The sequence below is a fragment of the Pogoniulus pusillus genome, chromosome Z (genome assembly GCF_015220805.1).
Source record: "Pogoniulus pusillus isolate bPogPus1 chromosome Z, bPogPus1.pri, whole genome shotgun sequence".
Classification (NCBI taxonomy): domain Eukaryota; kingdom Metazoa; phylum Chordata; class Aves; order Piciformes; family Lybiidae; genus Pogoniulus; species Pogoniulus pusillus.
In genome coordinates this window covers 70,314,935-70,329,351 of record NC_087309.1, presented here as the reverse complement: position 1 = coordinate 70,329,351, position 14,417 = coordinate 70,314,935, and the positions used below count along the sequence as shown (strand labels likewise).

General features: G+C 42.8%; 1 protein-coding gene across 1 annotated transcript in view; it reads left to right on the top strand.

Annotated features, from left to right (window-relative positions):
- Positions 1-14,417, top strand: part of PRUNE2 (prune homolog 2 with BCH domain) — a 191,897-nt gene that overhangs the window by 51,326 nt on the left and 126,154 nt on the right. The window contains exon 5 of the mRNA XM_064140915.1: positions 12,137-12,289. Coding sequence (XP_063996985.1) covers positions 12,137-12,289 — 153 coding nt within the window. The remainder of the gene's footprint in view (positions 1-12,136; positions 12,290-14,417) is intronic.

Genomic DNA, 14,417 nt, shown 5'->3' with positions numbered 1-14,417 from the left:
CCAGGCTTCACCATACTTGTACTTTGACCATCTCTCACCATACCATAAGGGCCTGATTCGCTTAGCCTGCTTAATAGCAGCACAAATGTCACAGTCATAGATGACTTGGGTGACAGCGTCCATGGACAAGTCAATTGACCTATCGCGAGCCCATCGGTATGTTCCATCTCTGCCTTGATGTCCAGATGAGTCATGGGCCCACCGAGCTAAGAACAGTTCACCTCAGTGTTTCCAATCAAGGTCAAGATCAGAGTTTGTATCAACTTGAAACATTTTAGCAGCTCGATTTGCCTGCTGGTTGTGTTGGTGTTCCTCAGTGGCTCTGCTCTTAGGCATGTGTGCATCTACGTGCCGCACCTTCACTGCAGCAAGTTGGACAGCTTTTACCTCAGCAAACTGACTGGATTCACCTTCACCATCTCTTGCTTCAGTAACTCTCCTGGTAGGACTCCAGACTGCTGACTTCCATCTTCGCTTGTTCCCAACAAGACGACAGGAACCATCTGTGAACAAAGCATAGTTCTTTTCCTGATCAGAAAGATCACCATAGGGAGGAGCTTCCTCAGCATGGGTTACTCTTTCCTCTGGGGGTTTTGTACAGTCTGTGCCTTCCGGCCAGTTGGTGATCACCTCCACCAGACCAGGTCAATTGAGATTACCCATTGGTGCTTGTTGGATTATCAGAGCCATCCACTTAGACCAGGTTGCATCTGTGGCATGATGCGGTGATGAACCTTTGCCCTTGAACATCCAGTTTAGAACTGGCAATCTAGGAGCTAAAAGCAATTGTGACTCAGTTCCAATCACTTCAGAAGCTGCTTTCACTCCTTCATAAGATGCTAGTATCTCTTTCTCTGTTGGGGTGTAATTTGCCTCTGAACCTCTGTAGCTACAACCCCAGAAACCAAGAGGATGACTACGTGTCTTGTTTGGAGCTCTCTGCCAAAGGCTCCAAGTTGGACCATTGTCACTGGCAGCCATGTACAGAATGTTCTTAATGTCTGGACCAGATCTCACAGGTCCTAAGCCCACTGCATGGACTACTTCTCCCTTGACCTGATCAAAGGCTGCTTGTTGTTCAGGTCCCTGCTCAAAGTTTTTTCTCTTACGAGTCACATCATGCAGAGGTTTGACAATGTGACTAATCCAGGAACGTGTAGTCTCCCAAATCCCACTGCACCCAAGAAAGATAGAGTTTCCTTTTTACTTGTGGAACTGCCATGGTGGAGACTTTATGACATCTTGTGGAATGTGATGTCAACCATCCTGCCACTGCACTCCCAGAAACTGAATTTCTCTGGCGGGTCCTTTGACCTTGTCTCTCTTAATGGCAAAACCTGCTTGTAACAGAGTGTCAATGATTTTGTTACCTTTCTCGAAGACTTCCTCAGCAGTTTGGCCCCACACAATGATGTCATCGATGTACTGGATGTGCTCTGGAGCTTTACCTTTCTCCAGTGCATTGTGGATGACTGAGTGACAGATGGCTGAGCTGTGCTTCCACCCCTGAGGCAAACAGTTGAACTGGTACTGGATTCCTCTCCAGGTGAATGCAAACTGAGGCCTGAACTCCTTTGCTATGGGAATAGAGAAGAAAGCATTAGCAATGTCTATGGTTGCATACCATTTAGCCTCCTTTGATTCCAACTCGTACTGGAGTTCCAGCATGTCTGGCACAGCTGCACTCATGGGTGGAGTCACCTCGTTGAGGGCGCGAAAATCAACTGTGAGTCTCCAGTCGCCGTTAAGTTTACGCACAGGCCAGATGGGACTGTTGAAAGGTGAATGAGCTTTCTCGATGACAGCCTGACTCTCCAATTGATGAATCAGCTGATGAATGGGCAGCAAAGAGAACGGTTAGTTCTGTACTGCCTGTGATGCACAGTTTGAGTTGCAATTGGCACTTCCAGATCCTCTATGTCATGATGTCCCACAACTGCAGATTCATCTGAAAGTTCAGGTCTAATGTTTCAATTTACCATCCTCATTCTCTACCAATGCTATTCCAAAAGCCCATTTGTGACCTTTAGGATCTTTGAAACAACCTTGTCTCAAAAAGTCACTTCCCAAAATGTAAGACACATCAGGACCAGTTAAAATAGTGTGTTTCTTCCACTCTTTACCAGTTAAACTTGTTTCAGCCTGCGACTTAGTTTATCTTGAGATCCACCAGTGATTCCTGAAGTACTTTTAGACTCTGTCCTTTTGCAATTGGATGGTAATAAAGTACACTGAGCACCTGTGTCAGTTGAAGCCCTGTATTTCCGAACTTTTGAACTGCCAGGCTACCTAATGAATACATTCCAATAGATTTGGTTCTCTCCACTATCCCTTTCCTCCTCCTGGCTGGAGGCAGGACACTCCTAATGCTGAACATGGCATGTGGGGTGTGCCCAATGATTGGTGGTGTTGTGGTGAAAAAAATTGCAATTGTTGCAATAATTGCAGTTACTCTGGGGAGCTGAAGAAGTGACAGCTACTTCTCTGGCATTGTTCCCTCTGTTTCTGCCATTCTGCAGTTCCCTGACTCTCTTTGAAAGAGTTGAAGTAGGTTGACCATCCCACTTGTTCATGTTCTCAACAAATTGGTCACGCAGGCTTATCCACAGTGACACACGTGATTGCTGATATCTGGGTGCAGTTTGTCTCCTCCTGGGCCGGAATTGCCTTGCAGGAGGTGAGCGTCTGTTCTTGATGGCAGAAACATGCACCCATTCAGATGATGCAGGGATGGTATCCTTTACTAGATTGGAAATGGAGGTTTTAAGATCTTCCTTCAATTCTTTTGTGCTATCTTTAATGTCATTCTTTATCTCTTTCATCTCAGTAGTCATAATTTTTATGGCAGAGACTAGGCCAGAATGTGACAAGCTGTCCTCTATCTGCCTGATCTGGTCAGTGAATTCACCCACAGTGAGAGACCTTCCATTATCACTCCTTGTATTCCACTTCTTAGCTTCCCACTCTTCTTCTGTTCCAAGCTTAATTGTGTTCCGCTTCTTAGCTGCCCATGGCAGATCATCTTGGCAGCCAATCTCATAAAGCTCTTCTCATCAGAGTACTGAGATCTAAGTATGTTGGCCAAATCTTGAAGACTGTACTTCTTCTCTTCCTCCTTTTGTGTACCAGACGTTCCCTCCCCTAAATCCTCTTTTGAATCACTCTTCCTCTAGTTTTCCTGGTTGTCCTTGGCCTAGAAACATAACTTTCCTAAGAGCACTTTTAACCTACTCAGAGTTATCCTCCTTCTTGGCAGCCAATCTCACAAAACTACTCTCATCACTGCATTGCAATTTGAGTATATTGGCTAAGTCTCTAAGGCTGTATTTATCCTCTTCCTCTTTTGTACCATGCATCCCTTATCCTAAATCCTCTCTCAAATCACTTTCTGTTAAACATTTCATCGTAGCTTTCACCTTTACAGGAGGAAGGAAGGCTGGAGCCAGAAAGGCTTTGGAAGTCCTTTCTAGCGGGTTTGAATCATTGAGAGTCTGACATGAGGCCTGTGAGTTTGAATCTGGTTTAGGGTTAGAGGCCACTGCTGCCTGAGGATTTGAACTAGGTGAAGAAACAGCAAAGAATTGAACAGCTGGTCCTGTTCTTCGGCTGCCTGCCAAGTTATTGTCAACAACCAAGACTTTGGCAGTTGTTCCAAAGCCTGCAGGAGGAGGTGCAATGGTGGTAATGACAGCCCACTCTTTCTCTCCCACCGAGCAGGCATTATTGTCATTTTCTACAGGGCTTATCTCTAATAATTCTGCTTGCGAAGAAACTTGTTTTCTTTTTTTCCTTAAAAGAGCCATATTGGAATTTCTCATGCACAATGTCAGCGTTAGTGCTAAACCAGAATTGTTAGGGGTGAGGTCACACATGATAAATATACCACTGTATTACGTGTGTAAATACTCACCACAGAGGTCTCTAAGGGCAGTTTTCAGGCAGAATTACCCTCATCAAAGATGTTGGATGAAATCCAGCTGTTGTATTATTTCTTGACTTTTTAAAAACAGAATTGGTAACAGTTTCAGTAATATTAAAGCTTACCCAGCCTAGAAGGTACTCTCCTAAATAAAACCATTTCTTTAATTTTCCTCCACACTGGATCAAACAAGAGGGCACCAATTTTGGCTGTCAGACAACAGCAGAAGAACCACACCCCTATCCAGTACAAAATTGAAAACAAAAATGTAAAATAACTTCATCTGAACTTCCAGCAATCAATAAAATTTAATTAGTCCCACTTGGAAGCACCAAAATAAAGATGCGATGGTTTGGGTGGTACCCATCCCTGCCATTCTTATGAAGTCACCCAGACTGTTGGAGAAATTCTTGTTAGCAGAGCATACAAGAACTGATAAACATGAGCAACCCGTGCTGGGAACGTCCTTGGATCCATCCTGGGAGCTTAGATAGCAGGCACAGGGTGGTTTCCCCCCACATGCAGCTGTGGGGGGGGTGGAGTGCAGCTGCAGGTGGACAGAGATTAGCCAGCCCCAGAGGCTGACCCTTAGAATGTTGTGATATGCTAACCTATGCACGCATTACATGTAACCTGGACCCTCTGACTGTAACCAATCTTGGTGGAGCACGCCTCTTGCTAGAGTGCATATAAGTCACTGTATCACGGAAATGAAGTGGATTTGACCATCTAGCCATATTGGTGAACAAAGAGTCATTTTCCCTTAGCGCTCCACTGACTTATTTCCCAACACCAGACTAGACTCAGAGGGCTAGAAATTAAGGAATGAAGCTTTATATTTACATCTTAGCACAAACTACAAGCAGGTATTTACAATAAATACAGTATATACAGAAACATACAAGGTAAACATAATACTGAAACATAACACCACCCAACCACCTTTCCAGCTTCTTTCCACCCCTTTACCTTACCCCTCCCCTTTGCCTTATGTGCAAGGTGAGTTTGGAGGGTCGGCCAGGGGAGTTAGAAAGCAGAAGGATTAGTTACACAGCAGATTAGGGAGAAAAGTACAGGCACCAGCTGTAACAGAGAGCCACACTGTGTTACCTATGTTTGTGTTCTTGTTTTTATACATCTCAGCAAGCCTATGTGTGAAGTAGACATCACCATAGTTTCCTTTTTACAGGCTATAATCTAATTCTCACCAAAGTATTCCAGCCAGCCTCAAACTAGCACAACGTGAATCTGTGTTTTCTAGTTATAAGCTACAGAGTTGAAATCTTTTTGTGCCTTTTGCAGCAGTCTAACTTTCAGTAGAGAGGATTAGTTTGTTATTCCAGTCATCCAGACAAAGGTGAAGAAATGTCTTGTAAAGAGTTTGGGAGTTATGTCAGTATTTTTTGTTTTCTTTTTTTCTGCTGTATCTTGAACACCGGTCATATGATTCACATGCTCCCTAATTGGTGCATCCTTAACACATATGCCAGAAAGAAATGGAATTGATGCTTCCTTCCTGCAACTTTCCTTCCCCTAATAACATTTTATCCCATCTTTATGGCTTTCCTGTTACAGAATGAAGGCTATTTGTTTAGGTCTGTTTTACAGTTTGGGTCTGTGGGTTGTTTTTCCCCGGGGGTGAAGTATATACTTCAGTACTTTCCATGAGGGACTGTTGATTTTCCCATTTTCCTGTTCTTTATTTTTCCAGGTCACTCAACAAAACCTTGACGGTAGAAATGCCTATATTGTCATTGTGCTGTTTCTCAGCCATAAACTTAGAATTCAGGAGATGCTTGTGCTATTCTTAATGTTTTACCAAAACGACTTCTGCCTTCATTAGATAATGTTTAATATTAATGCACAGCAATTGCTTTTGGCAAAACTAGTGCTCCACTTCCAAACTGCTTTGCAGAAGATAATAAAATGTGTCTTCTTTTTTTTTTTTGTGAGAGAGAGTCTTGCTTTTTTTCTAGTGACCTCTCCATTGGAAACGAATATCTGTAATGTAGTGTGGTGTACTGAAGAAATAATATTGAATCTTGTATTATCGATTATGTATTTTTTTTTCTGTGCTTGTTGGCAGACAGAGCAGCCTCCATTATGCTTTCAGAAACCCTGGGGGAGTTGCACCAGCTCTCAGTAAACTCTGCAGGAGATTTTTGAGCCCATGTATCTCTTTTACAGCAGGTACTTAAAAGAGGGCACATGACTAAATGGACTAGTGACCTTTAACCAAGCAAAAGTACCTTGAGTGAACTGCTTTTCTGAACTATGCAGAATCTTAACCCTCTAGGGATGCTGAGGAGAGAAGATGTGTGCCTTTCTTTCCTGCTGATAAGGACACAATTAAAGAACAAAGGAAGAATAAATGTTGATATTAGGGCTTGCTGACACCCCACTAATTTGAGAAGGATCCTTTTCTTGCTTTCACCCTGGTAGAGGAGTTAGCAGTTGCAAGCACTACAGTATTGCTGTGACAAGTGGAAAATAAAGCCTTTTAGAAACCTTTCTAAGATGTCTGCATACCGTGAAGCATTGTTGCAGGATGACTGTATTTCATTCTTGTAGTAAGAGACAAATCCCAAAATTTCTAGGTTTGCTTTGCTCTTTGAAGTTGTCACTGATAACCAAAATATGCAAAAGGATTGATCCTGAGATGGACTGAGCAGTGAGAGGCAGAAACTTCCAGTTAGATGATGCAGTACAGCGCATGTCTTCAACACATTCTTATTTTACAACTTTACTATAATATCTGTGTCCTGCCAAAGGTGAGATCAAATTCAAGATGGCCTTACTGTTGGAGAAGCTGAAAATCTGAACTATGTGCACACTGATACCTGTAGAGGTACATGGTGGGATGCTGTCCGTGGCGATTTTTCCATCCCTTCTGATTGCGGAATAGATAATAATGTAAAAGCTATCTTCTACCAGTCCAAATGCTTGGAGAGATTAAGCTACTTTTATTGGGATGAGCAATGCTGCTGCAACGCTATAGTAGGAACTACTTTGGTGTGAAAGAAATCCATGTATTATTTTAGCAAACTGATGCTGATGCTGATTTTTTTTTGTGCTACATAGCCACTGTGGTTCAGGCAGTTGTTAAAATCACAGCCAGGAACTGGTGTGGTTACTAGAATCTGTACTGGTGTTAGGACAGTTCTGTTAACTGCTCTTGGAGAAGTAAAGAATCGTTGGAAAAGATGCTTCAGAATGTTGAGACCAACCATTAAACTAACACTACCAACTCCATCACTAAACCTTGTCACTGAGCACCATATCAACATGCCTTCTAAATTCTTAAAGGGATGATGATTTAGCCACTTTCCTGGGCAGCCTGTTCCGATGCATGACAACCATTTCAGTGAAGAAATTTTTCATAATTCACAGACTGCATCTGGTTGGAAGGGACCCTCAAGGGTCATCTTGCCCCACTCCCATGCAATTGACAGGGGCATCTCCAACCATATCAGGCTGGCCAGGGCCCCATCAAGTCTGATCTTGAATGTGCCCAGGAATAGGGCCTCAACCATATCCCCAGGCAACCTGTTTCAATGTTTTACCACTTTTCATTGTAAAGAGCTTCTTCCTTACTTCCAACCTAAATATACCCTGCTCCAGTTTAAAAACATTGCCCCTTGTCCTGTCACTGCACCTGTCTTCATAGGAGAGGTGCTGCATCCCTCTGATCACTTTGGTGAACCTCCTCTGATGCCACTTGAGGCCTCTTTCTCTTCTTTACTGGGCTCCTTTTCTGTCTTACTTCCTGATACCCATTCACTTGGCTCTAGCAATGCTGGGTGACACTGGGGCTAGACAGTTTAATTAGGTGGCCTAGCCCTGAACTGCCAGCACTGTATGGAAACATTGCACTGACATGCAAAATGGTCAAATAATCTATTTAATTTAATTGTAATAATTTGGGAATTGTTTCTCTGAGGAGCAGGAAAAAATACTTTTCAGTAGGTTCTGAGGCTCAGAAACTATCTTTGTCTGACTGTTTCTGTGTGGTTGAAGTTTTACTGTGTTTTAGCAAGAAGGTAGTTCTAGGTTTGTCTTGCAGCCTAGCTGAAATCTAAGACCAACTGGCTAAAAACTGTAGTTATATTGATTGCTCACTTTGAAGTCAGTCCTGTGATTAAACTGGAATGATTTGTGCTACCTGGAGTGAAAGTGAATCAGAATTTGCTAACCTGACACTGAACCCACTGCATAGAAATTAGGTCTGTAAGGCAGACAATGAAGCTTATATCATGTTAACTTCAAAACTGATGACCTTGATCAGATGTACAACTCACAACTCTGGTTTCTCTAAATTTTCCAGTATGCTTGTGTTACGATTTTATCTCCTTGATCTTTCTGAAACACACACTCCTTAGAGGTATACACATCTGTGATAAAATTTGGACACATTGTATGTGTGACTACTTACGCAAATGGACAGAACACTCAGCTCATCCTAGTGTGGCTGGGAGTCTGTATAAAGAGATGCAGCAGCCTCCCTCCGTTAAGTAACTGCATGCTGAATTTGAGCATGCACTATAGGTCCAGTGCTTTCTGCCGGAGTCTCCATTTCCTTTGTGTGTGCATGAGTGACTTCTCTTTCTCCTCTTAAAGGAAGAAAAAAGTGTGCTGAAAAATGAGAAGATTGCAATTGCTGAAATAATTTGTGCAGCCTAGTCCCAGAGCCGCTATTTAGCCAGATGCAGTTCTGTGCTGGCTGGGAGTATGCTGTGGGCTGTCTAATTCATTCTGGTAACCATCATCCCCAAGGTATGGACAGAATATGTTACACAGGCAATGTTACCCAGCTAGAGGTGAGAACAATGAAGGGATATTGCTATGTGAATTATCCTAGAGACTGCTCTAATTGAGAATCTTGCTTATAAAAAAAGGGACTGAAAAGTAGGCTTTGCTAATATATGTAGGTATCTTAGGCACTTTATAGTTCAGTGTTTACCTGTAAAGATCTGCCATCTGCTTTCTGTGTATGTAAAGTTACAAATGTCAGTCTGGATCAGTGTTTTTCACACAATCTGTATTTCTTTGATGTTTGTAATACTTTCAAATAGGGCAGGAGCTTTGCCTTGGAATGTAAGACTGATATACAGAGAGTGACTGTAATAGTTAGATGAATATTGCCACTTACAAACACAGTTCCTGTATAACAGAAACACAGAACAAAATTTCAGATACGTGAATTTCCAGAAATTACTGTCAGATGTGGAATGGCTTTAGGATATTAAGTATTAGATGTTAATGTTAAGCATTATTTATAACTTAATCCACCCAAGATTTATCTAATAAAAAGGTGTGTACTTAGCAGGGCAAAATTGCTTTGCATTCCAAGTGCTTTATGAATTTTGTAGAAATGATCTTCTGTATTTTGTGAGATGGCAGTGTAAGAGACAGAGATACATACTTAATGTTTGGGTGCTAGTAGTGGAGGGCTGTGTCAAAGGTTTTCTTCTTCTCTCTTGCCTCTGTGCTAAAGACTATCTCATACTATTATACTCAGACAATGCAATCATACACTTCTTTGAAATCCCTGCACATAGCGCAGTGTGATAGTTTGAAGCAAGCTAGAATGTTTTGGTGAAAAGAACTAGATCATAGGCTGTGAAAGGAAAACAATGGTGATGTCTGCTCCCCTCAGAGTCTTGCTGAACAAGAAGAAAGTAAACATTAGATAACACTCTTGCCATTTTGTCTTCACTTTCTGGCTGGGCTCTGGCTGAGCTGCATCTCCCTAACCTAACCTTGCTTCTTAACCTCTTGGCTGAACCTCTTTTCTTCCTTAGGACTGGGGTAAGGTTGAGAGGGGCAGGGGGAAGGTGCAGGGGTGGTTGAGAGCCCCTCCTGGGGACTCAGGTTTCTGGGAGGGGAGTTGTGTTTCTGTATTACTTTTACCTTGTATATTTCTGTCTATAACTGTATATACTGTAAATATCTGCTTGTATATGTCTACTTGGATTTCAGCAAAGCCTTTGACACTGTCTGCCACAAGAAGCTCCTAGCCAAGCTGGCAGCTCATGGTTTGGACAGATTCACTCTTATATGGGTCAAGAACTGGCTGGATGGCAGAGCTCAGAGAGTGGTGGTGAATGGTGCCACATCCAGTTGGCAGCCAGTCACAAGTGGTGTTCCCCGAGGATCAGTGCTGGGCCCAGTCCTGTTCAATATCTTTATTGATGATCTGGACGAGGGCATTGAGTCCAGCATCAGTAAGTTTGCAGATGACACCAAGCTAGGAGCAGGTGTTGATCTGTTGGAAGGTAGGAGAGCCCTGCAGAGGGACCTGGACAGGCTGGATGGGTGGGCAGAGGCCAATGGGATGAGATTTAACAAGGCCAAGTGCAGGGTTCTACACTTTGGCCACAATAATCCCAAGCAGTGCTATAGGCTGGGGACTGAGTGGCTGGAGAGCAGCCAGGAAGAAAGGGACCTGGGGGTACTGATAGATAGTAGGCTGAAGATGAGCCAGCAGTGTGCCCAGGTGGCCAAGAGAGCCAATGGCATCCTGGCCTGCATCAGGAACAGTGTGGCCAGTAGGACAAGGGAGGTTATTCTTCCCCTGTACTCAGCACTGGTCAGGCCACACCTTGAGTGCTGTGTCCAGTTCTGGGCCCCTCAATTCAAGAAGGATGTTGAGGTGCTGGAACGTGTCCAGAGAAGGGCAACAAAGCTGGTGAGGGGCCTGGAGCACAAATCCTATGAGGAGAGGCTGAGGGAGCTGGGCCTGTTTAGCCTGGAGAAGAGGAGACTCAGAGGTGATCTTATTACTGTCTACAACTACCTGAAGGGGCATTGTAGCCAGGTGGGGGGTGGCCTCTTCTGCCAGGCAACCAGCAGTAGAACAAGGGGACACAGTCTCAAGTTGTGCCAGGGCAGGTATAGGCTGGATGTTAGGAAGAAGTTCTTCACAGAGAGAGTGATTTCCCATTGGAATGGGCTACCCAGGGAGGTGGTGGAGGCACCGTCCCTGGGGGTGTTCAAGAAAAGACTGGATGAGACACTCAGTGCCATGGTCTAGTTGAGTGGATAGGGGTGGGTGATAGGTTGGACTGGATGATCTTGGAGGTCTCTTCCAACCTGGTTGATTCTATGATTCTATGATCCTATATTGTGCTAGCTGTAAATAAATAGCTTCATTTATATTCTCAGAGCCTGAGTGAGTCTAGCTAGGTGCTTCTAAAGTGTGTGGGGGGGTGGGGAACACCCAAACCACCACACACAGTAATAAATAATTTCAATGGTGAAGTATAAGATTTTATTGTCCTTAATTTAGTGTGAGTAATTGGAAGTGAAGGCTACCTTTATATGTTTTGGTAAATGGGACCCTAATCTCCAGGGAATGGAAAATGGTTACTTTACTGCTTGAATTATCAGGAGTATTTCATATCCAGGATGGAATATATGCAGCATATAGTTGTCTGCAAAGACATTAAAGCTAGCTAATCTGTATTAGCATACTGCTTATAATGAAGTTACTTGTTGGGTTACCTTTCTCTTAAATTTTAAAATTGAATGCATCACTTTGATTGGCTGAATGTACAGTGCTTTCTTTGTATATTCGTTGTCAAGAAGTTAAGCAGAGTCAGCTATGCCAAGATGATGAATGGTCATTTAGTCCAGGCTGGGCAGGGGCACTTTTCACTAGATCAGAAGGCTTGAAGCCTCATCCAGTCTGAATTTAATACTTCCATGGAGAAGGCATCCAAAATTTCTCTGAACAACCTTCTTCAGTTTGTCACAGCTCTGATTGTAAAGAATTTCTTTCTTATGCCCATTGTAGCAGTTCATTGACCTGTGTGTAAAATGAAGGTTTTCAGTGTGGATTTATGGTTTCTGAGCATACCAACACTTGATAATGCCTGGAGAAAGGAACATACCCAGGTGTCTTGCTGCTTGCTAGTGGTCATGCTGCAGAACTCTGTTAGATGTACAGAAGCATGCTGCACACAATGGCAACGCTGGGACTAGCCTGTTAGCTGTAATGTGGGCCCTGACAAGCCACCCAGTTCAGATATTATAAACTGCCTTCATGTCAAAAGGATGTTCCTGTGTGAAGAGTGTTCAGTGTCTAATTCAGTGAATTTGTCAGTGGAAAACAACGACTTCTACAAAAGAAAGTTCTTGGATGGCAATACATTATACATACGTTCTTGTTTCTTTGCTGTTTACAGGGGGCATTGATTTTGTCTTTTGATGTTTCAGGAAGCATTCTTTTCAAGTGCATGTCTTTGGAGACTGAAACTATTACGAAGCATCACGAGAAGGTACTATCAATGCTAGAGGAAAAGTTCCCAGATCTTCCCCCACGAGAGGAAATTATCTCTGTCCTCCAGGATACTCAGTTTAACTCACAAGGTAGTGCAACTTGCTTCAGTTTTTCAGACCTCTTAAAAAATCCGTTGTGTAACTGCATTGGAATATATCAGCTCATTGTGTGTGGTAAAAATGGTAGCAGCATGCTATCTTCAGTAGCAGTTACATGCATTATATTTAATTTTAAATTAAGTAGCTAACACTGTGGATCACAGAATTGTGCTTTCTGTTGAGGAACTACTGAATTCCTATGTACTATTACTTCTACTAGTGTCCTGGATTTGGCTAGAATAGAGTTAGTTATCACAGGAAGCTTGGAGATGGCATAGCCAGGGCAGTTGATGTGAGTTAGGCAGGGGGATATTCAGTACCATACCACAACATGCTTAGTATGTAAACCGGGGGGAGCTGGCAGCAGGGAGGAGAGATCTGATTCGAGAATGGGCTGAGCTTTGGGATATGAGTGGTGAGTGATTGCACTTTGCACCATTCTCTTAGTATACTCTTTTATTAGTACTAACAATTATTAGTGTTATTGTTATTGAACAGCAATAGTTCTCTCCTTGCGTTGTCCTGTTAAACTGTCCTGAGCTCAACCCACAGAGTTTTACCTTTTTTCTTACAATTGTCCTCCCCATCCCACTAGGGGCAGGGGGGAGTGAGTGAGGAGCTGCCTGATCCTTAATTGTTGCCCACACCTAACCCACAACAACAGATTAATTAAACGTTATTTCATGTATGGCTTTTATTGGTGTATGCTAGTCAAGAATTTTTGTTGATGAGCTGTAGGGACATAATCAATGTGTCAGCCCATGTGCAGAACTTGTGCTTCAATTGCTTACATGATGTGAGAGTGGGTTTTGTCTTCTGAACCTCCCTAGATCTATTGAGAGCTGTGTACAGGTGGACTGAATTTGACTTCAGTCCAAGATTAAGGAAGCAGTGGAAAAACTGGAATTGTTTAATATTATTCTGCTAAAAATAGCTGAACACAGTTGTCATATTTCCAGTGATCAGAAGTGGAAATAGTTGAAATGAAACTTTAGTAACTGCTTTTGAAGGGATTTTCTGAAAGCCTGTTGCAATAACTCTACATTTTTTTACTGCCTTTGTGAAATGGGAATTTGTTATCGGCTTCTTGTAAGAAAAGTAATATTGAATAACCGAGCAAAGTAATTTCTTGGTTTCATGCAGAAATCATGATTTACTGGCCTAAATTCATAAAGTCATTTGCTGTTTGAGGCACAGTGAGCTGTAGCCCAGCAGAAAGTCTACAGGTTACAGGTTGTATAGGGTTAACGCTCCAGGGGAGAAACTCTGAACCTGACCCTAAGTGGTCTAGGCCACTCCCCAGGGGTGGGTCTGAACACCACCAGCTGATGGTTAGCCCACTCCCCCCTTCCTGTCCCACAAAAGCAGGGGGACTTCCTGTTCCTCTCTCTCTCCGCATCACTCCGCTCCCTGCATACCACCATACCACATGGCCATCACCCACGAGGCAGACAAAGTCACCATCACAAACTCAGGTTGTATTTATACATTTTGTATTTTTTGCCATTTTTCCCTTCCCTATACCTTTTGTAAACTTCCCTACCTCAGATACCTTTTTAAGTTATTCTTAAACCTTTTTTTTTTTTTTTTTTTTTTTTTTTTTTTTTTTTTTTTTTTTTAACTTCCAAATCAAGAGAGATTCATTTATTTGGGTGTGCTTACCTTTCCTCTCTCTCTACTTCTAATTCCTTTCTTTGGGAAAGGAGGGGGAAGAGGGGAGAGCACTCTACAAATTGTTATTGGTTCTGTCATATTTATCTGAGTCTCTGGGAATTTGAATTAGAACCAAGACAATTTATTTGGCATCTCAACGTGGGGCTAGGTAGAAGAGCATTATTTTAGACAATATTTGGAAGTAAAAAAAAAAAGAAAAGTTTAAGAATAACTTAAAAAGGTATCTGAGGTAGGGAAGTTTACAACAGGTATAGGGAAGGGAAAATAGCTAAAAATACAAAATGTATAAATACAACCTTGAGTTTGTGATGGTAGCTTTGTCTGCCTCGTGGGTGATGGCCACGTGGTATGGTGGCATGCAGGGAGTGGAGTGATGTGGAGAGATGCAGAGAGAGAGAGGAACAGGAAGTCCCCCTGCTTTTATGGGACAGGAAGGGGGGAGTGG